This window comes from Athene cunicularia (assembly GCF_003259725.1).
Source record: "Athene cunicularia isolate RWA chromosome 3 unlocalized genomic scaffold, athCun1 chr3_part1, whole genome shotgun sequence".
NCBI lineage: Eukaryota > Metazoa > Chordata > Aves > Strigiformes > Strigidae > Athene > Athene cunicularia.
In genome coordinates this window covers 116,628,972-116,652,608 of record NW_020799097.1, presented here as the reverse complement: position 1 = coordinate 116,652,608, position 23,637 = coordinate 116,628,972, and the positions used below count along the sequence as shown (strand labels likewise).

The 23,637-nt window shown below is 37.5% G+C and overlaps 1 protein-coding gene across 3 annotated transcripts in view; it reads left to right on the top strand.

The window, feature by feature from the left end:
• XPO1 (exportin 1) overlaps positions 1 to 23,637 on the top strand; it is a 38,418-nt gene continuing 14,781 nt past the window's right edge. The window contains exons 1-11 of one of the 3 annotated variants that reach the window (XR_003397998.1): positions 1 to 58; positions 3,093 to 3,224; positions 6,937 to 7,038; positions 10,941 to 11,013; positions 19,346 to 19,407; positions 19,485 to 19,529; positions 19,616 to 19,797; positions 20,283 to 20,331; positions 20,415 to 20,534; positions 20,620 to 20,748; positions 22,263 to 22,421. Coding sequence is in view for 2 of the 3 variants with exons in the window: in XM_026844930.1 (XP_026700731.1) it covers positions 3,099 to 3,224; positions 6,937 to 7,038; positions 10,941 to 11,013; positions 19,346 to 19,407; positions 19,485 to 19,529; positions 19,616 to 19,797; positions 20,283 to 20,331; positions 20,415 to 20,534; positions 20,620 to 20,748; positions 22,263 to 22,421 (1,047 nt within the window). In the remaining variant the exon portion in view is untranslated. Of the gene's footprint in view, positions 108 to 3,091; positions 3,225 to 6,936; positions 7,039 to 10,940; positions 11,014 to 19,345; positions 19,408 to 19,484; positions 19,530 to 19,615; positions 19,798 to 20,282; positions 20,332 to 20,414; positions 20,535 to 20,619; positions 20,749 to 22,262; positions 22,422 to 23,637 lie in introns of all 3 variants that reach the window. The other 2 variants (XM_026844930.1, XM_026844929.1) reach the window with 2 other exon arrangements.

The following is a 23,637-nucleotide window of genomic DNA, read 5'->3' as shown; positions in this document are numbered from 1 at the left end:
GAGGAAGCAGCGCGGCCGAGCGGCGGGAGAGGGGGAAGGCCGCCGCGCTTGGGTGGGGGTGAGTGATCTCCGTGCCGAAAAATGAATGTTCCCAAGGTGTCGGGCAGGTGATGATTGAATCTCGGACGCGGGCCCGCGTGTGTGACGGAGCGAGGAGAGGGAAGGGGGTCGTGGCGGGTGCGTTGAGCGTAAGGTGGTTGTGATGTGCTCTGTTTGATAACGTGCAGCTGGAGGAATTTACAAGTGATGCAACTAATTCGTTGGAAGAGGGTAGTAGGACGGTCATTCGCTCTCGTTCGGTAATGGAATTGAACGTTTAGGATTGGGGCAGAGTGACTCTCCCAGGGTGTTACATTGTTTTTCTGGGTTTTTTGGTTTTGGTTTGTTTTTTTTTCTTGTAATCGCTGTCCACAATGAGCTTTAAGGAGCTGGGTTGAAGGTGCTCTAGGGTTCATTGTGAATACTCAACGTTTGTTACTATAAAATATGTTTTTATTGTTGTGCGCTATATGAACCAGGTATATGATAATAAATGAACTATTGTGTTAAATTGAAAGGTCCAGGGTCATCGAGAGTTGGGATAACTATGTAAACAGTGCTGTAAATGCAGTTCTTTTGACCTTCGGTAGATGTCAGATTCTTGCCATGTTGTAGTTCAGATATTTTTTTTTTTAAACTTTTTCTCTTCTTTTATTTCTGTTTCCTCATCTATTGGCAGGGTTGAAGAATCGATTAGCGGTGGTTTTCCGAGCTGAGGTTTAAACCTTTTCCGGGGTTCTGGCATGATGGGGGAAAATAGTATAGGAATACAGTAAATTAAAGATTATAAGATTCATGTGGGTATGCTATTAGGAGTAGGAAATCGAGTTGATTGCAGTTGGTATTGACCACAAAGCCGCCATTTCTGTATTTCAGTTTGTGAGTAGGTAGGTCATTTCGAAGATAATGCTGGGAGTGGCAGAGGGCCCTATTCAAAACGTTTCCTTTCTGCTTCCATGTGGTTAATAACTTCTCTTGGTCACGTGGCCCCTCGTTTGTGCTCTCAGGGCTGTATAAAAACCACCGAAAGAGGCTTAAATCCGAACTGAATGGCCCTACCTGAGAAACGACTGATTTACGATATTTATTGTAGTTTGAACACCGCTTTCCCGGCTCACGTTTCAGCCATGGAGGCCAGATGTGAACAAAAAGGGGCGTGCCTGAAAGCATGCGTGTCTGCTGGAAGTATTAACCGCCCTAAGCTGAAGAGAGTATTAATTGGTGCAGTTTCCTTCGAGTAGTGCTGCTTGCTTGACCCTCCACGAGATGAAATTTTAGAGTGTCCTTCTGAGTTAAAAGAATAAATCAGCCTTCCCTGCTGTTTTGTTTCTTGCTTCCCTACTTAACATTGCAATTTCAAAAACTTGAGGAGTTGGGGGAGGGGAGCGGACAGATGTGGAGTGTGAGTTTTATTCTGCTTTCTACTTTATTTCCTTCTGCTTTTTCAAGTAGATGGTGTAAAAAGGCTGACTGGATGTTGAGATGGAGCCCTTAAAATGATTCGTTAGTGTAGTAGTACTAACAAAATGATTTTTTTTTACTTCAAAATATAATTAAAATACTCGGGTGTTTTGAAGTTAACATATTCCTGTATAGAAGTAAGCAAAATTGCTTGACGTTACTTGCAAATAGGCATTTCTAAACAAAATATTTTCCTTGTCTTTATGCTACTGTAGGACTTTCAATTAATCAGTAATTGGTTAGGTTGAGGCACAGGTTTGTCTGGCTCTTCACTTTTGATTATGACTTAAATATGTAAGGCATAAAACAAATTCTTATTTACACATGAAGTTATTAAGAGCAGACTTGACTTCTAGCTTACTCTAAGGAGTAGGTTGGTGGGATGTATAGGGGGTGTTTCTGGAGGAGTTTCAGATCATATCTTTCTGGCTACGCACATAGGTCTGGTGTAACTTTTTGAGGGATCTTGCAGCTGTCCAGATTTCTGGCTATTTCTCAAGTGAGCAGTTTTATATGAGATTTATAGATTCATAGAAGATCCTGAAAAGGAGGGTGAATGGCAGCGGAGCTGCTGTAGAGGAGAGGGAAGGACTAAGTGTTAGAAGACTGTGAGAAGAGGGCAATAAACTTGATCAGGTACTTCCAACATGTGGGGATGCTGTGAAAAGGTTAGAGAGTATAATTTGCCATCCATAATTCTGTGGTTCCTGGATTATTTTCTTGCTTTTCACGATTGCCTTTATCTTGTACCAGTCTCTGGCTGGTAAGCATCTTAGATGCACGCCCACAATCGCACACACCCCACCTGACTTCCTTTGCATAATATTGAGGCTGCTATATCTAGGACAAAGAGTTAATGCATGTTTTGCTGGTTTTATGGGACCTGAAACTTCCAGTAGAATTCCACTTCAGTTTGAAGTGATCTGAGGTGGTACATGGAGTAACCTGCTAACTTAATGCTCCCCTTCACCCTCTCAGAGTGCCTTTAAACAGTCAGCATAGTTTCGATGGTAATTTTTTACTTATATGTAGTTAACTTGTAAGTTTCTTTTCCCCAGGTATTTGAAAAATGCCCTCTGGCTAATTTCTTGCTGTGTATGTAGATCATGCTTCAGTTCCAGAATCAATTGTTTAAAAGCTGTTAGAACTGATCTTCTAAATGTGCATGTTGACCTGGGAAACTCAACAGTTGACTGAGATGGCTAGTGCAGGTTTTGGTTGTGATGATACTAGGTGTTTCTACTAGCAAACTTACTGGTTTACATGTGTTTAGGGACTCGTAGGGGTGGTTACCTGCTTTGAGATAAGTTTTAGCTTGCTGATAATATAGCCCATTGACCAGTCAAACTGATTATATGTTATACCTGCTGAAGACCCTGAGAATTTGGTTAGGGTACTGCTGTGTGAATTTTTCAGAGGGAGTTTGTCCTGCTACTTGCTCAACAATTGACAGTGTTGTGTTGAGTGCTTGTGTAGTGCTGTGAACATAGCTCATATCATTCAAATGAGATGCAAGTGCTTCAACTTAAGTTTAACAACTACGTCTAATAGTAAGCTCTTATTCATTGATCAATTTTTTACTTATTTTTCAGTAATCTATGCCAGCAATTATGACAATGTTAGCAGACCATGCAGCTCGTCAGCTGCTGGATTTTAACCAGAAACTGGATATCAATCTCTTGGACAATGTGGTGAACTGCTTGTACCATGGAGAAGGCGCACAGGTAATGTGGACTTGGAACCTACATTTATTGATTGTGTTTAACCTTACAACAAAGAGGTTGAGCAAAATTAATTCACTTCAAGACCAATCAGTAATATTAGTGAGTTTACCCTGCTAGTTTACCCTGGAGCATCACTGGTATTTCATGTGCTTGGATTTAAAGGCGGGTCTTGTAATGAATGTTCGAATGGCACTTGGAAGAATGTTAGTTTAGTCTGTGTTCACTTCTAGCATTTCTGCTGTTGAAAGGTATTAGCAAGTACAGTTTGGTAAGGGAAGTTCTGTTTGGAGCTTGTCCTCTCTGACTTAGTTCTTCAGGAAGGTCTGAGTTACCTGTTACCTGTTATCATGGACAGGATTGCGAAGCCGGAAATTCGATGTTGGTCTCTGTGAAGGATTGTATTTAAAAGAAAAACATTAATGGTGTTGTTACTGTATTTGTACTTGTAAAGAAGCATGTCTCTCACATTTAAGAGAAGAGTTTGTCCTTTTGTGTTTAGTTTTTCCCCATTCTGTTTGCCTGCATACGTGGTTCTTGCGCTCTTTTTGTTAGACTTCATGCAGGCCAAGAAATCTGAATATAAACTGGTGGGAAGGTGTGCGTTTGTGTGTTCGCATATATAGTCTTGAAAGCAAGTCTTATATTGCTTTTATCTATTTCTTGAAATACTTTGGAAATAAGACTTAAATGTTGAAAGCAGGTATTGCTACCAGGTGTTGGCATAGTTTCTCTTCTGGCAAGTTTTAATCATTCATGCTTAACAAATTGGGAGTTTCAGTGCCAGGCATCTAAGATACACTTGCACAACAGCAACAGGTGAACTCAAATGAGTCAAAGTAGCTGAAACTTTTCTATTCCTTCCATCTGTTAGAACAAATAATATACTTGCTTGTACTAGTTTTATATATCTCTATAAAACAAACAAAAAAACCCCAATAAACAAAAAAACATTTGTAAGGCTTACTATATGAATTCCTGCATTTTCTGAAATATCTTGCTGTTTTTTGAAATATTTGCATTTCAAGTTCCCTAAATTCAGATAGTTCCTAGCTGTAGTTTTTCAAATGATCATATGACAGAAAACTGCTTGTAGCTTTGGCTTAAAAGTATGGACTTCTGAGAGCTTGTTTTGTGATAAGTTTGTTTACTGTACTGCTGTGCAAAATAGATGGTGCTTATTATTACTGCTGGGTTTGAATGGAGTTTAAAAAGTTGGGAAGGTTTACAAGGAGAGTAAAGGATTCATGCTAAATACAATGATAAAATTGCCATTGTTCTGGTATTGTGAGAAGTGGCTTCACTTAAATCAGCTGGGTATAGTCTCTGGTATTCAGAAAGTTCATGCAATAAGAAGCCAAAATTAATCTTAACTGGCAACAGTAAATTATAACATAAGCTTCTTTTAAAGACACGTACTAATATGTGTTAGTTGATAGAAAATGTGATTTTCTCCTCTAGTACATTTCTGAAGGTAGACATGTATTTCAGTGAGTCTGTGAGCTCTTGCCTTTTCCAAGGGGTTGAAAAGTTCCTGTAGGAAAAAATGCTTCTCTGAAGGTTAACAGCTCAAATCATGTCTTAAAGGGTGACAGGAATAATAGAAGTTGAAGAAACTAAATGTTAAAGTTGCAAGAATAACAGTGTTTTTTTCTGGAATAGATTAGGGTAATGTTAGAGTAAAAAAAGGTCTTGAGTGCAGCCTACATGGCCCATGCTGAACTTGATTTCAGATTCACCACTCTCCTCCTGCCTAATTCTTATCACTGCTTGTAAATCTCTTATTTGTTGATCTGTAATAGGCAAGAAAGAAGCTTTGTTCTAGACTTTTTAATCTTTTTTGGTATACTTCTCTGAAAAGAAAGGCTGTCCCCAACCCCACCCCCGTGCAACACATGACTAAGGAGACCTCATAGATGCCTGCCTGGACTGATGCCAGACTCTTAATTCCATTGGTCTGTTAAACCTTCACGTGTCCAGAAGGTTTATTTGCTAACTGTTTTTCTCTTTGATAGCAGCATCACAGTGATGCTTCAATCTTGATTAAGCATTGATGTTTAATTTATACTGGTTTTATGAAACGACTGGAATTGATGCCCAGAAAAGGGGTTAGTGGGTATGAGAGCAAACTTGTCAGTGCTTGGGAGAAGGGTATGGAGCATCTTTTTATTGTTGGTGTTGAAATTTGATCTTGTGATATGTCACCAGTATTACAAATGCTAATGAGACCAGTATAAAAACACACCCACTTGAACCTGGAAGTAATACAGCTGTTCTTTCCCTGTTACACGAAACTGCATCAAAGGTGCTGCTGTTTTTTGGTTTGGGTTTTTTTTTTTGCGTTTTTTTAAAGCTCTGATGTCATACTGGAGAATACAGTTGTACTGCTTTTGGAATTAAAAGGAATATTTGTGTGGTACTTCTCCATCTCAAATCTACAAAGACTTACTTGCTAGTCAAAGTCATTATCAGACTGGGAATTGCTTCGCTATGCTCAATTATATTAGGTAGGGATGCCAGTATTGTACAGGTATTTTAGACATCTTTGCTCTTTACTGTTGTAGCTTTCAATTTTGATTTGGTAAATCCCATTTGACTGTTTCTCGCATTATATGCTATAGAGATTTTTGGGTCTTGATGGGGTTTCTGTCTCACTGAAAAATAAATGTTTTCTTATACCAGTTGATTAGCTCGAGTATGTTCTTGTAGACTCAGGTATGTTCTAGCGGACAAATTTGCACAGCTGTAGTAAGTTTAACTGTTGAAGTTAATCCTGAAGTAAAGCTTTAACTGCTTTGTAATTCTGTTGAATTGGCTTGACAGTGCAGTGAAAGAGTGAGCTAAGCTCTCTTATTGTGAGGTACAATGTTCATCTTGGTGGTAGGCTGCATCTGATGCTTGTAGGTGATACCATTTGCAGCAGGATTTGTCAGTACACTGCATTTTTGGAAACAGCTTTCATAATTTGGCTCTCTAAAAATGTGCTTATGGCCATCCAGGCTTTTGAATATGGTAGCTAAAATTAATTTAGCTATTCCAGTGTGTGATTGCTTCAGATGAGGTTTTGTATCTAGTACAGTAATTGGTAATGTCAGTCCCAAGGAAGAACAAACCCATTAGCATGACCAACTGCCTTCCTCCCCTCCCCCCCAATCAGTTTTTATTACTGTTTTGTAAGATGTTAGATCCATCAAGGGATTCCTCAGAAGCAGGGATTGGAGACCTCTAATGCTCTGCTCTGTGGTTGTTCAAAATCAAATCAACAAGTTCCTACATCAACAAATTTCCAGTATGATACAATAGTACTTAAAGCTGGCATTTTGTATGAATGCTTCCAGTAGAACTAGAATGTTTGGGTGCCCTTGGAAAAAAACTTAATTAGATGATTTTCTTGAAGGGGAGAAAACTTCATTCCCTAGTATGGTTTCCCTATAATGTGTGCTGTTCTCACATGTTCACTGCTGGTCTAGATGAACCATTCAGTATGGAAGAGGGGAAGTAAGTAAATGACTGTCTTGCATCAGTGTGTTTTTGGAGTTTAGTTGTTAGTAAACTGTCAGGCAGAAGGAGGCTTAAGGGACTTGTTGCTCCTGATAGAGTTCTACCTAACTATTGGATAAGTGATTTAAAGATGTGTTAATGTATTAATGTCTTCACTGACAGTATATATTTTCTTAAATAATCTAATACTATTTTTCACCCAACTTGCTTTTAGCAAAGAATGGCACAGGAAGTCTTGACTCACTTAAAAGAACATCCCGATGCATGGACAAGAGTTGATACTATTTTGGAGTTCTCTCAGAACATGAATACCAAAGTAAGCAAATTAACTTTTATTTATTTGGTTTTCCTCTTTCTTCCATTCATAAACTTTGAGGAAGGTATCTCATTTTTAGCCATAGAGTTTCTTGATTCAAACCACATTTTTTTAATTGTTTTGTTCCCAAAGTTGGCTTTAAACAAGAATTGTAAACAGAGAAAATATTTAAACCTCCTTTTACATTGAAAAAGAGTTTTTCTTCTTTTTTTTTTTAAAAAAAAGGAAGAGCTAAATTGAAAATACAGGGTGGGTTGTTTTTTTTTTTTAAGGCACATACAAGCGTAATGCCAGTTTGAAAGATTGATGTGTGTGTCTGTATACATCCATGTAATGAAAAGTCTCCTAGAGCCACATTTTGTCCTTGGCTAAGTGCTTGGCTGGTTTTGATCATGATGAGAGCCATGTGCATGTAACTGAGGAGAGAACTTGTCCCTAGGTGTATTGAAGACAAAATACAAACCTTGTTAGGCCCAGATATTGAGTAATCCATGAAAGTTAAAGCACCCCAAACTCTTTGCAGTATGAGATCAGTTTTTACTAATATACAGAACACATTTGCTTTGTACTGCTGTTTTAAATCCATCCATCATGGTAGAGACTAAAAGGGACAGCATTCAGTTTTTTTCTACAATTTTAAATGCTTTAACTAAGGCTGCTGAAGTTTGAACTGAAAAGTTGATCGAAATGTGTTTTCACTGTCTTAAGTTTGATGATTATTATCTCAAATAACTGACATGCATGTTTTTCTGCTTGATACACACTGTGTTCGAACAGAAAACAATCGTGTTTGGATGGTTTCTGAAATCAGGCGGTATTCATGAAACGGTTCAATTTTTTTCATTGCTCTCTGAAGTTTAGGGGAGAACAGTTTAAAGAACTTCCTCAAAGTGCTAACCTTTAAGTAACAGTGTTTGCCTGTTTGCTTGCCTGGTAAACTTTGCTTTTTATACTGACAGACATTACTAATGTTTAAGTTGATTTATCAACAGTATTTTTAAAAACTCAAATTTGTCTTGTGAAAAATGAGATGATTAGAGGAACAGAAAGAAAGCAACAGGTAAAGAATTCTTCAATTTACATAAATTGCAAATGATTTGGTGCTAAATTTATGCACTATGACATTTGGCTTATATGCAATCATATTTTTTCTTTAATTAAAGCTGTTAACACTACCTGATATTAATCATAATGTTCCATTATGTTGATTGCTTGTAATAGGAAGAAAAGGGGTGTCTTCCTGTGCAACTGACACAGCTAGGCTTTGACGGCAGGCCTCCACAAGGTCTACCCTTTTGATTCCCTTTAACTGAATTCTGTTCATCAATTGTTTTTGTTTCTTGGGAGGTGGGAGGGAAAGGGATTCGGTGCATAGAATAAGTAATAATAAGGGTACCATAGAGATTTCTACCATAGGGATCATTTCATACTTCTTTCAGTCTCTGCTGTTGCCTGTCCCTCATCTTCATAACTGGACAGTGAATTGCTATTAGACCACTAGAAATAAGCAAAAGAGCAACTGAATTTTGGAAGACTTTTATATGTAGTTTAAATGTGTTCGCATGGTTTGTTGCAATAGTTGATTAACAAGTACTCTTGTTATAGTTCAAAAGGCAAAACTACTCATTGCTGTCAGTGACTCTGGGGCTTGGTGTATCTGGTTATCAGGGAAATATCCAAAATCAGAACCATCAAATGAAATTGAGCTTAAAACCAAAATAAAAACCCCCAAAAGCCCCTTGTGGAGTGTTCAGGCAGGCTGATAAAGCATTCAGACATGGTATAGCAAGAAGGATGTGTAGGTGAAGATTACATACAGTGATTTTATTACTACTGCCATTTCATTTCACATGTGAGGGTTAGGAAAAATGAGTAGTACTAGTATGGAGGAAGAGATGAACAAGATGCTAGCCGGGGGCAGGACTTCATGTATGTACAAAAGAATGAGTAGAAACTTTATCCAAATCTTCACAGTTTGAGGTATGTGAATCTCAATTAGATACTTCAGCAGATAGTGAGGTATAGGTGTGGCGAATTGCTAGACTCATTTTTTTGGACTCAGAGTAAGTGCGAAGTGAGGGCAGGTAAAGGCTATCAAGATGAGGTCTGTCTTTAATTTGTGTCAGGATTTTAATTTTTGTTTCGTTATCTAGTGCTGTTGTAAAATGAAACTAGACTTGCTATTCCAGTCTTAAAAGCTAAAGAAGTTGACTTGTGGAAAAAAGTTTGGAAGCAAAACTATCATTTTTGGATAGCTGTTATCTTCAAGGGCTATTAATACATGTGCCTGTAGAATCTAGAAATTCAACTGGAGTTTAGATCTACTTCAGGAAAGTTAGCACTGTCTGACTAGTGTTCATGCTTCCAACATTGTTAGTACGTTTTGTATTGTGAGCCTGGATCAGTTGCAGGTGATGTCTATAGATCTGTATCAGTGGCTGAAATCACTTCCTGTCAAGTGAAACGTTTTGCTTAAGAATGTTTGCATACATTTTCCTTACTTACATATTCCCTTGATTTCATTTAGCTTTTATGTTAAGTAATGAAATAAATTTACCAAATAAAATCTAGTTGATAAACTTTCGATGCTAATCATGAAGCAAAAAATATCCCGCCACCTTTCTGTTAACGCATTGTTAATGCATAGTTTTTCTTGGTACCCAAGGTTTTGGAAGGTGACAGAATAGTTTTGCAAATGCAGGATGTACACATGAAGCTTGTGGGAACTTGGGTCAGGTAGAGAAGCAGAGAGATGTAGGTTATGTGAAGATGAGAGCGGCAAAAATAACACTAATACAGTGTAGTTTGGGACTGTCTACATTGTGGTTTTTTAATTAAACTGAAGTTTATATGATCCCTTTGGTTGAAATGCTAATGATCCTACTTTGTATAACAACTAACCATTTTAAAGAGGAACTCTTATTCTCAGCCAAACTTTTAACTGTGAAAACTCGAGTTTACCTTTCAGGCATTGATATGATGTTTTTTTCTTCCTAATCCATTGCAGATAAAGTAAATGCAAAACTTTTTGTCCCTTTTTCTCTCCTGTCTATTCATGCTAATGGGGTTTTACTTTAATTAAGCTTTTCAATCACATAATCACACACTTCTTTCCCTGTTACTGTGAGTTGGCAGTAGGGACAAATGGGCAGAGGGACTGGCCTTACCAATTACTTTGCAAACCTAATGGTTTCGGGTAAGAACATAGGAAGGAATTCCTGAAAGGTAAATGGATTTCCAAGAGCCTATTCACACTTTTATTATTTTTTGACTGAGCACAAAAGTTCATCTTTAAATAGTAGAAATAGCTGCCATATTGGGGTGGGTATTGAAATTAAATAAACCTGTGGGTTGTCTTGCTGTTCCTAAAGTAACACACCAGTGAAGTTTGGGAAATACTTTCTTTAGAAAGTGCCAGTGTCAGGACATGTGATGCAAAGACAAGATTTTTTGTTTTTTTTCCAGCTCTTAGAGGAATGATAGGAAGCTTGAGACCATCCAAGCTGCTAAATATTTTAGGAGCCTGGTTGTGTTAATACTTGAACATATGAGCAGTCATTTATGATGCAAATTCATATCTGGCTGCTATTTTCTCTTTTCCAGATAGCCAAAATTGTCTGCCAGAGGGCTTTTCATTATTTCTGCCCCCCCGCCCCCCTCCCCTCCCTCTCCTGGTGTGAGCATGATCAAACAGCAGGACTTAGTATAGCAAAGAATAAAACAAGAAAATAAAAATGCATGAAACCTCAGTAAATGGGTTAATAGACATAATTTAATAAAATTATTAGTTTAATAATCTTGAAGTCTTAGATGTTAAGTGTGAATGTCTGATTGAATGAGACTCCTGGAAGTTAGTTAGTCCTACAGTAATGTACTCACATTTTGTTCTTCTCCAATTTCAGTATTATGGACTGCAAATCTTGGAAAATGTGATAAAAACAAGATGGAAGATTCTTCCAAGGAACCAGTGTGAAGGTAGGGAGGGATTTTTGTCTTCTCTGAACATTGTGCATTAACTGAGCTTTAGACAGTCAGTCCCCATGTAAGTAATTTTCAGCTTCAAATACAATTAGCCTAGTAACTTTTTGTCGTGTACTAAGACCATCTGTACTTTTATGGCTAATGAAACCATGTCTTTCCCTTTTGTGATGATGGTCTCAGTGGGGTGGTGAGCACTGGAAATTCTCTAAATGTCATGGGAAGGTAAAAGGTGTGACATAGTTTGGAAACATCATCATTGGTTAAGTGTTTTACTGACTTGCAGGCCAAACTTACCTGAAGAGGTCTAAGCCTAGACAGCTTCTAAGGTTAGCTCCTGGCTTTGAGGTGGAGGTTTTGGTTCTCTGTACTTGGCACAGGAGGCCCTTTTCAGCCTAGCAGGGCTGTGTATGCAGCCCCACCAGTGTGCTGTCACTTTTCTGGGAAACTATGTGGTCCATCTGGTAGCATGTGTGTACACTTATGTAACTTTTTTGACATTATAAATAGTCATAATTATTTTAAAATAGAAACACTAAGTAAATGCAGAGTCTTACCTGTTAACAGTCGTCCATTCTTTTGGGCAGTGAGATGCCATAAAGTCAGCTTTAATTCACCTAAGTGTATATGCAGCTAGATTGCTGTCATTTGAAGTGCAGTGTAGGGCAAACCCCAGTCTTATGTCATTGCAAGGAATTTGAAAGTCTTGCAATAAATGATGTGTTTTGGGTTTTCTTTCCCCTCCCTCCTTCCCTGCAATGTTTGTTGAATTTCAGATGTTGGTTATGGTAAAAGGTACCTCTCTGGTACAGGGTTAGTGCTTGCGCACGTAGCTTTCTGTCAAGTTGTGGTAACGTGGACTTCAAAACATTAAGTACAACTGCTTTTAATTCTTGACATTGAATGTTGTCACCTTTCTGTTTGGAGCTTATTAAATTTACTCCACATTTCAGTGTTCTGTGAGCTTTTATTGAAAAAGCTGAGACACTTCAATTTTTTACTGCCCATGCTTAGGTTCCGAAACTATATTGATAAAAACGTAATTGTAAATGTTGGTTAACACAAATGTGTAGAGGGAGACTTCCACATTTTTGTGGTTATTGTTCTTACTTTCCTCCCATCCCTTCCAACTACAGGTTGACTGATAAACATAGCTCTTTTTTGCCAGTGTTAAGGTTTCACAGTCATTCTGCTGTTGGAAACAGACTTGCAGGTTTCTAGGGAACAGCTTCAACTAAGGCTCAGACACAACTATGCCCTTTTGAGAAACTAAGGGAGCACCCTCAGGTTAAGTCTTCTGTGTGCTTTTAATTAGAGTATCTTAATTTAGTCATATTTTGTAACGTTTCTGCCTGTGAGTGTTTGTTTTCAGCATTTGGAAGTTTATTCTCTGAATGTTTTTGGCTGTGGGAGCAGAACAGGAAGAAAGTAAGGAGTTAGTAGCTTGAAGCAGTTACTCTGCTTCCTATTGCCCACTTGGTGAAGGGAGGTGTAGAACAATAGGAGATGTCACAGAGGTATTGACCTCTGAATTGATAGTTTGGAATTGAACAAGTGCCAAACACAGACTACATTTCAGTAATTATAAATCTTAAAATGACACACTCTTAATGCATAGGAAAGATGGGAAATAGTGGTGGTAGGATGAGGTTGCTTTGTGCTTTGGGTCATGTTATCTCCATCTGTTCTTGAGATGCTGAGATAATACCGGATATGTGGCTTAAATGAATTGTGGAGCTGATATATTTTTAGATTGTGTTTTAGATTTTTGTTACTTTGCTGTCTGCAGGTAGCTCGATAGATTACGATGCAATATAAAGTCACTGTCTGTAGTTGTGCAATGATCTTCAAGTATTCTATTCTTATTTTCCCTGACTTTAATACTTCTGAAGACTCCAGAGGGAAAACCACCTTCATCCCAACAAATGTGGGTCTTCAGTTCAATCTTTTAAAATATTTTCCTTTTCATAGAGCCAAAGTAAAATTGTGAAACTGACTGGTATCCTGATGTTTTAGGGGAATTGAGTTAGCTGGCTTTTACTTGTCTGGTTTCTCTTGTATGTGAATAGAAGAAGAACCAAACCTATTTAGTATACTGTGGCATTTGATCTATCTTGGCAACAGTGGTGTAGGAGGGAGCAACAGTGTTTCATCTCAAATGCAGTTTTATCTGGTCTGTGGTGGTGGTTGGTTTTTGTTTTTTTTGTTTTTTGGCTGGTACTAAAGAACTGCTCCAGAGCTCATTCAGATGGTTTGATTACCTGGGAGATAAAAAGACTGGTTAAATTGAGGTTTCCTTGATTTCCTTTAGTTGACAGGATTTTCCTGTTTAAAGTGTAAATAGTAAAATACGAGTGCGGGGAAACTGAAACTCAATATAACAAAGTGATGTTTAGTAACAAAGCAATTTATGCAGGTTATAAATCAGTTACTTTTAACATGTATCCTTTAACTTTTAACTCTTTTTAACTAAATCAGTGACTTTTAACATGTATCATCTTTATAGGACTTAAGGTGTTTCATTTGATATGTACAGTAAATACAGCTGTCAAATCTTACTTATGGTTAAGATGCAACAATCCATTTATGGGAAAAGACTGTTTTCCCTTTGTAGTAACAGCAGTCTTTAAGAGTTGAAGTTAAGAGCAGACCTGAACTGAGCTGGCAGTGAAGGAAGAGGCTTTTGAAGCAACCTTCCTGAAATATCTTGGAGAACTAAAACAATGCCATTAACTGCAGAGCTTGACCTGTAACCTTTTTTGATTTCCACCCCCACCCCCCCAGCTGTACCTGAAGTTGTACATCAGAATGACTTGTTGGGCTTTGAGGTTATCCAGGGCTTCATTATCACTTCTGTCTGAACGTTGGGAAGTTTTAGCTTCCAGTCTGGAATTCCAGATACAAGGAGGAAAATATGTTTTCTTCAAATCTGGCTTTTGGACTTGAAACTCCATTCTTAAGTTTGATTTATTTTAAAATAGCTTTGGGTCTTGAGCTTTTCTGGCTCTGGTACTTTTACCTTGTAAAATGTTCTTCTGTTCCTTGGGTGTCATTGATTGTGAAGGTTGAGGGTTGTAAGCATTTTGGAGAGTTCATCTATATCTTCCTATAACTCTAAAACAGGGAATGAATTTACCTTTTTAAAATACTTTTGTGGTTACTCTGTTTTTTCTCGTTCTTAATGTTTTTGGGTTCCTTTAGTGGTTTGAACCAATTTGTTATTTAGACAGAAGTGGAACTATGGGGCACCGAACTGATAAAATTCAGTTAAATCAGATGCATGGCCTGTATGTTCAGCCTTGAGACATGTTTAGTTGTAGACAATAGCAACAGGTTAGACTTGCGCTTTATAATATATTTAGTCCTTAAGAGAAGTATTGCTTTTTTTATGTGTACAAATCATGTAATGTGGCTTTCAGGCAAACCTCACAGAGGTGGCATATTCAAGAACATCCCATACAGTGGTGAATTTGGCATATTTCCAGAGTATTGTACTATCATTCACAAGTAAAAGTTACGAGTTTATTGAGGTGATACTAAATTGCTTTAAACTGATATTCTGTAGAGTTGATTGTTTAATAATACTTACAAAGGATGTAATTTGATTAAAGTACTATGGTCTCAATAGGATTTTCTCTGTGTGAAAACCTGCCTAGAAATAAAGGCTTCTTGGTCTTCCAATTCAGTGATATGTTTCATTAATTCTGCAATGTGAAATGAAATTCTGTTCCCTTGAACAGAGCGAGCTTGTCTTGGAGTGTTTTGAGTTGGAATGGATAAGCACTTCTTCATTATGAAACCTGAATTACTTATACAACTTTTCTGTGATTTGAAATGGGGAGGGGAAAAAAAAGCAGTGTTCAGAGATATGCAGTTTAGTGGCTTGCAGGAGGGTGTTGGAGTTAAGTATAAAGTTTTTGATGTAGTGGAAGCTGCTGTAGAAGAGGTTTTTCTGTGGAGGGATTAGATATTTTAATAGAAATTTCTGGCCTGCTTCATGAAGTTTTTTGATTCTCTAACGAAGGGGGAAGGAGCTACATGGCACTTTAGGGGGGAGGGTTAAGACAAGCTCCATGCCCTTTTAAAGAATTTTCTTTCTTTTTTTCTGGTTGAAAATGGGTTGATCAGGTTCACCATTAATGGAGAAAGATGTTTTGTGAGACATTATGGGAAAGCATTGTTTCTTAAGACTTAAAGTAAGATGGTATTTTGACCACATTTTGGGACTACTTGAACAGTTTAGAAGTGTGTATGCAAACAAACATCCCTGGAAGGGACAACTCAGCTTTAGGATTTGGAATTCTAATTTTGGTTGCAAAACAATGTTAATTTACTGAATTATATCATCCACCTGCTGAATTTATGCCTCTTATTCTTTAATATAAGAGGAGAATTTGTAAATTCTAGGAAGCTAGTGTAAACTCGCCTCAGCAGCACTAGCTAGAATAATTTGCAATGCTTTTCTTGTGCTCTGTAACTGCATGAAAGGATGTGCTTGTATGTTTTAAGTACAAGAAGTGGTTTTGTCTACAGGTGTGTACTTGCTGGCTGTGTGCATTCGTGGTAACATTGTGTATTCAGTCACAATAGGGACTCCTCCAGGCTCAGATTACACAGCCTAGATGAGATGTAATTGCTTCTAAAAGCAATCCAAAGATTAAACTGTACGATATTTCAGATTTCTGAAGTTCAGACTGAAGAATTTAGTAATATTGGATAATGCGATGTTATTTCCTGTCCCGTTCCAGCTCTAACTATTGCACAGCTTGAGTCGCCTGTGAAAACACTTTCCTTCCAGAAAGTGCTTTGGTTTCACAGCTCTGTCTCTGTAGAGGAGCAATTTTCATATAAGGACTATAATGTTCATCCAGAAACATTGCAAAAGCACTTGAATTAATGTCTTTGCTCTATCTTCTTTTTTTTTGTACTTTGCTTACCAGAAAATGCTAACAGTGGTGCTAGTCAAGGCCTTCTGACAGTGATGATGTCCAGCTTTTCTGATAACTAAACCAGTTTGAGGTTGGAGCTAGACCAATTTACTGAACTGCTGTGTTCCTCACTGGTGCACTTTCTGATGCCTTTGAGCCAGTACTGATGCTTCTCTGGCCCTTTAGTGCACTGCTTCAGGGAGCTAAGCTGGCAGAGGATCATTTCAAAACAGTTTGGAACTTTTTCAGTAACTCTGTTCTATTTCAGCCTCTGAACAAGTTCTTGAGCATGTGCTAGGACTGCCAGTGCTGTCTTGAAGTTTTAGAATGAAAAAACAGGATCTGTTCCCTTTGGTCACAGGTTGTCAGGTGATCAGTGTAGTTGCAGTGGCAGACAGCACTTGAAGAATGTTGCTTGTGTCCTGGGTATTGTGGTTGGGGGTTTTGGGTTTTGCTTTTTGGTTTTCTTTATTGTTTTATTGGAAGGTTTTTGGGGAAGTTTCTCTCTCTGTTTGTGGCTCAGTGAAGTGTCGGAATGTCGCAGTTGCAGTGTTGTCATCTTCAAGACTTGCTCAGCTGCTTCTGTGATTGAAGGAGACTTTCTAGGCAGTGCTTGGGTGACTCGTGCATGTCCTGTGCTTGCCTCCTTAGAAGAACACTACCCTTTAAGTTCTCAAAACACTCTGATTTTAACAAATCTAATGGACTACTACCCTTGAACAGTTTCTTGGACGTGTTCTGCTGAGAAATGAGACTTCCCTATGTACTGTTATTTGTCAGAGAATCAAGCTGAAATAGCTTCATTCCACTGAGAATTATCTTTCCTATGGAATGATAAAGAAATGTGCTATTAAATGCAGACCAGAAACCACAATACATCATTTTTTTTTTTTTTTTAAAAAAGTAGAAAATTCTATTTCAGCCAAAAAAAAAAAAAGAAGAAGCATTAGAGAATTGGATAGCTGCTACTTTTAAGGGATTAAGAGTGTGGCTTTGTTCACTGGATGGAAGACCTTAGAAGCCTGCGGCATGACATGTGAAAACTAGCAAACTTTTTAGGTTTGGGGCTGTGGTCACTTTTTTTTTTTTTTTTTTTTTTTATTTTTTTACACTCACCCCAGTGGAGAAGCTTTGGAGCAGAACAGTTGTTTTCATCTGTTGTTCTCAAAGCCAGACCAATGGTAGCACAAGGTTCAAGTTGTAGCTAAACAGCATAATGCTGTTGATGCAGCGAGATGGAGAGTATGTAGCTTTGAAGTCAGAAGTCTGAGAACAATAGTCACTTTCTAATTGCTTTTTGAAATGTGAAGAGTTGCAATAGTAGACTTCCCATAGTGGTTTGGTGGTTTCTTTTTTCTGGCACTTCAAACTTATTTCCATACTATTTTGGGGGCTTTCATATCTCATTTTGCTGAAGCATTACTGTAATTCATAATTGTATGTGATTTAGCTTCAAAACACTAGGACCAGGGCTATGGTGTCAAACTAATGCTAGTGCTTGGTAATAACTCTTACCAACTGACTGACAGTGATCCTTTTTGTTAATGACCATTCTTCTGGAGTAGTATGGATTGATCCCAGTTGATACTGATGAATGGTTTCATTTGTAATTGGAACTATTGGTAGAACAGCTCCTGTCTAGTATGTATCTAATGGCTCAAAGTTTAGACCTAGTTTTATCAGATTTCATGGAATGCAGTTACCAGACTGTTTCTCTTAATGCTGTTGCTCAGGCCTGAAATGCAAAAAATTGACTTGTTTCTAAGATTTTACCAGAATTATCTTAAACTTTAGAATAGTGGCTACAAGAAAATGAAATGTGTTCAATGCAAGGTGTTGTTCTTGATGAAATGACAACTTTTTCTGAACTCGTCAATGTATGCCTTTTGTCTGCATCAGTCAGTGGGCTGTCTTGTTGAAGAAAAGACTGAAACCAAATTTTGGGTTCATGAAGTTGAATAGCAAAACACACACACACCTATTCTAAAACTTCCCTTAGACAAGAAAACACTTGCCTGGGTTGAAGTGTTTAATCCCTGATGTGCTCAGAGCGATCAGTGTCTCAAAGCTATGTTGCTATGTAGTAACTATTAGTAATGTGTCCACCTAGTTCATGACTCCAGATCCTTGTGTAGGTCTTTTCTTGAAGTCACGTGGTGTTGTACAGAATGGTTTTACATATGTGTATTGTGATGAAGTTGCTTGGAAAGCCAGTGTTTTCCATGTCTTCTGTAATAACCTTAATGGTGAGGAGGGAGCTGAGGATTATGTGGCAAAGTGAAATTTTAGGCAGTATAGTGTACTACAGTGAGTTTTCCTGTTTGTTTTTTTGGTGGTGGAGCCGAAAGCTCCAATTTAAAAATATTTGTAAAAGAAACATGAGAAAATGAGTGATTTAAATACAGTCTATACCCCCAGATGACAAATTGTTAATTTAAGCAAAAAAAAAAATCCTGGAACAATGAACTAAAACTTTGCTTTCTATAGCATCCTTGAGTGCTATAAAAGCACAGGAGTCCAAATCCAAGTGCCATGTACTATACTGATGAATAAAGTTTTAAGTTTCGTTCTTCTAAGATTGTGCAGGAAAAACTTAAGCTCTAGCATGGTATTTCACTTAGACTGCATTGGCATTCGTGTGTTTAAAATGGATCGCCTAAGTAAACTGGAGTATCTCTGAACTCTTAAATATAGTGAAAATGATGCATCAAGGCTTTCTGTGCAATTCTAGCTAACTTGGCATTAAAACTGGAGTCATGCTTAGAAAGCTGTCTTCTTGGAGTTAACTCTCTATTAATAAAGTATTAGTTAAAAAAGATGGAACACTCTTTGAGTCTTGCCACTGTAAACATTTGGCTGAGGCATTAATAATATATCTGCCAACTGTGGAGTTGGTATGATCTGAAAATGCAGAATGGGTAGAAATATATTTGATCGGGAGCTGTAAAGCAGCACTTTTAAGTACCTATCACAATATATGTCAGAATCTGGACAGTGCTGGGTGCTATCCTTCCATCTTCAGCCTAACACAGTGGTGTGCAGTACTACCAGTGCAAGCTTTCTCAAAATTTCTTGCAGCCTTTAGGAAGCTGATACATTGATCTGGTGCAAAATGCTACAAGTAGACTCTAATCCTTAGTTAGTTTTCCTTTCGTTTTATTGAAATAGCTTAAGTGTAAAGGCTTTTCTTTACATCTGAAGTATCCTCTTGCAGAATTGATACAAAGGTGGATTTTTTTTTCCATGTAGCACACAAGTCAAGAGGGATGCTCTCTGAAAGGCAAATATGTTCCTTAGAGCTGTTTCTTTTTAAAAACGTGGAGAATCTGACTTCAGAAATATTTATTATTACATGCATGATATCTGGCATAGTTGAAAATAAATTCCTAACTTTTCTGCAGGTATTAAAAAATACGTTGTTGGCCTAATTATCAAGACCTCATCTGATCCAACATGTGTAGAAGTAAGTGAATTCTTTTCAGGGGAGGAAGAGGGAGGGGAATATTATGCATAACCTGACTCTTTTCTTCTCTTCCCTAGAAAGAGAAAGTATATATTGGGAAACTGAACATGATTCTTGTTCAGGTAAGCTTGAGTTCAGAGTTTTAAATTTTGTTATAAAGTCTTTGGCTTTATATATGTATCTAACATATGGATGCTTCACTTTTCAGATACTGAAACAGGAATGGCCAAAGCACTGGCCAACTTTTATAAGTGATATTGTGGGAGCAAGCAGGACTAGTGAAAGCCTTTGTCAGAACAATATGGTGATCCTTAAACTATTGAGTGAAGAAGTGTTTGATTTTTCCAGTGGCCAGATCACCCAAGTAAAAGCTAAGCATCTGAAAGACAGGTAAACCTACATATTTAAATCTTATTTAAGTAGGGTAGACTTTATGCTTGCTGCTGAATAGTTGGCCTCATTTTGAGCATTTGAATGAACACCTACAGCTGTCTTAATTTGATTGCTGCGTCTGAGTGGGTTACTGATTTTTCTTTAAAGCAGTACTGTTAGGTGATACCAAACTTACTTTGTACACACAGATATTTCTGCTGTATTGCAAGTAGCATCTGTTGACTGATAGCACCTGCCCTTTTAACAGAGCATTCAGCATTACTTGTATTTCCAAGCACAGTTTGCAGTCACAGGCTTCAAGCTATTTCAAAACATGTATTATTACCATGAAAACGGGTAAAAGTCAGATGACATATGAATACATCCACTGATGTAGGTCTTTGAGATCTGTTCTGTGAGTGTAGACATTTTGGTTAAAGTCTATAGGAGTGTTTATGGAATGTGTAAGTGCTTATTTTTAAACAATTTTTTTTTTTTTACAGCATGTGCAATGAATTCTCTCAGATATTTCAACTGTGTCAGTTTGTCATGGTAAGTCTTACTTCATTCATGATATTATTAAGAATTCCCCCATGTTGCTTAACAATGTCATAAATACTAATGGTTGTTTACAGGAAAACTCCCAAAATGCTCCTTTAGTTCATGCAACTTTGGAAACTTTGTTACGATTTCTGAACTGGATTCCTCTGGGATATATATTTGAGACCAAGTTAATCAGCACACTAATATACAAGGTATGCAAAAATTGATGGTGTTAAAGTAAAAGTTGCAGAAAAGTGCAACAGTCTTTTAATAATTTTTTTTTTCTTCCCTCAATAGTTCTTAAATGTTCCCATGTTTCGAAATGTCTCTTTGAAGTGCCTCACAGAGATTGCAGGTGTCAGTGTAAGCCAGTATGAAGAACAGTTTGTAACGCTTTTTACACTGACCATGATGCAGTTGAAACAGGTAATGTTTTCTATAAATCTTTTAGCTGTTTCATTCCACGAAATCAATTTCTGTGAAACCTAGTTCAGTTTACAAGTTGATACTCATTATAGAGCTCTTGATAAGATAGATACTGTTATTCAGTGGTATTTATGGCTTGATCAAAAGATGCTAAGTGTATTTTTCTGACTCTAGGTCACAGCTGTATTTCTGCTGCATTGATTTGTTTTGATTAATTAAAGAGATGTTTTGAACACTCAGGCAGTCTGATGGGGAAGGTTGAGAGATGCAACCAAATGTGTACTGCATCACTCATAAAATCTCAACTGACCTAATTTCTGCAAGTTGCTGTTTAATGTTTGAAACTGATAGAAACATTTCTCATAGAAAGCCATGCTTTAAATTTATATAATTTGATAATTCTTCTCTGAGCATTTCAGATTCAGGTACATGAGTTTGTAGCTTTCCTCATTGTACTTGCATTTTAAGCGGACAGCTGAAGGTTGTTTTGATGGTTTCTTTCTGTTTACAGTGTTGGTCTTGGACCTTCTTTAGAACAGGCATGCTGCTTTTAATGCTCCCCTCTTTCCCTACCTTTAAGTGGAGCCATAGGATTTTTATTTAGAGTTAAATTTATTTAAAGGCAGACTTCTGCATACACCAAAGTTACTTTTTGCGGCTGAACATTATTTTCTCAGGTTTTACAGGTGATGTTACTGATTCTAAATCCCAATGCATCTGGCCTGAAGTTTTTTTTCTCAAAACATCAGTTGAATGCCAAATTGGCTATTTGCATGTTTTGTAACTGCAGGTTTTTAGCATGACTGTTGCATATGGATTTGAGGCGAACTGTTGCATTTATTTGCTCTCTCTAGCTTTGTAATAAGTGGGAGGACAATCAAAACCACACAAAAGCTGGCAGCAGCAACAGTGTTAAACTTCTCTGTTCTATAGCTTAATAGTGTTGAAATGTCGTTCACTACTTGATAACAGTGTAGAAAATGTTTTGTTTGTATAATGATAGTTAATGCAAATATAATGATAATTCTATCAATTCAAAAGACAACACGTTTCTTAAGAGGTGCTGGAGATGGTTCAGTATCCTTCAGAGTATTCCCTGTGAATTTCTAAATGTCATGGAGGAGGTCTTTCATGTTGTTTTAACATCATGATGAGTAATGTTTTGAAACTTAATGTTACTGAGGACAGGTAACAAACAAATTTTTGGAACATCTTTGCCTGATGCCAATTGGAAATGTTTGTGATGGAGTAGATATTTTTCTTGGTTGCAGCTGCTTGTTACAAGGAGTAGAAAAAGGTTTAGTTGATGAGAATGTTTTTATCTTTTTGCATTTTTGCTTTACTGTCCATCTTGGGATCAAGCATGAAAGACTTTTGTAAGAATGCTCTGTAAAGAGGGGATGCCATGAAAAAGAGGGCTCTTTTGGCAAAAGAGCAAAGTATTTGTTAATATATAGTAGTTCTACTTCTCTATAAAATGGGAAGTTCTTGATTATGTCTATTCTTTTTATTAGATGCTTCCTTTAAATACCAACATCCGACTTGCATACTCAAACGGAAAAGATGATGAACAGAACTTCATTCAGAATCTCAGTTTGTTTCTCTGCACGTTCCTCAAGGAACATGGTCAACTTATAGAAAAAAGATTAAATCTGAGGGAAACATTAATGGAGGTAAGTTGCACAATTAATCCAGTTTAAAAATGTAGCAACTAAGTTCTCACAGTCAAAGGATGTGATATTAATGTGATCTGTAGATTGTTTGACTTAAAGTGGAAAAGAAGAAAAAAATCCTAGTTTTGTTCACATAATTTGTACATCGCATGCTAACAAACTTTTTAAAATTTTTGTTAGCATGCTTCAAAGTACTAACTCATATCAAAGTGCTAAGAGTTCCGTCTCTATTTTCAGTGATCCTGTACTAATACAGTGTTTGAAGATTGTAGGTTGCTAAGTCTCCCTCTTCTTACTTGAAAGTGTTTTCCTTGAAAGTGTTAAATACTGCTTTTAAATAAACTCGTATTCTTTTTCTGTGGGTCTTTACATGCTGTACTTTGTTTAACTCTGTTGCAGAGAAGGTGTTGCTATGATTTTCATCAGGTTGTGTGAAGCAGCTCAGCTAATTTTTTTTTATTCAGCATCCAAAGCCTCTTTCTAGAGCACAGCACATGCTGTAGTTCAGTGCTTCTGTCCTGTGGTGTAGCTTCTGTCCTAATTTGCCATTTCCCAAAGCTTAACTGAAAAGCTTTAAGTACAGTCTTCAAGGGTGGTAGTCTGTTTCTGTGTAAAGACAATGTATGCCAGCAATGCTTAATGGCAGAGCTCTACCAAATGTTTGTGTATACTTTATTTTGTGGTATCACTGGTCTTTGGAGGAGGACCTATGAGCTTCAGTTATCAGCTGTTTTACAGCAGTTGCTGAGAATAAGATTTAACATTTGTCCTTCTTTGCTTATTTCTATCTTTTCTGGAAACTGCTGTTTTCTTTTGAATTTTGACAGTGAAGTTGCACTTCACTGTCAAAATTACTGGGATCTGTGGAAATGGTTGGAAATGAAGGGTTGGAGAACCTTAAATTCTAGGTGACTACTAAACTCTCAAGGTACTACCTCATACTTGTAGTGAGGCTAGATCACAAAATTAGCTTTATTCAGTTGTGTATTTTAAATCGTGAATAAAAATTTTGCTGAGGGTGCGCTATTCTGTGGTAACTCTTTTGCTAGCTCCCTCCCACTGCTGAGCTCCAAGGGGATGAAACTGGCTCCATAGCCCCTTGAAGCACCACTGCCTGTACCCAGAGTCAAGCCCTGTGCAGGTACGGAGGCGATAGGGTGAGGTACTGCTCTGAGACAGAGGTAGAAAGACATTACCACAGCTTCAACCTGGAGAC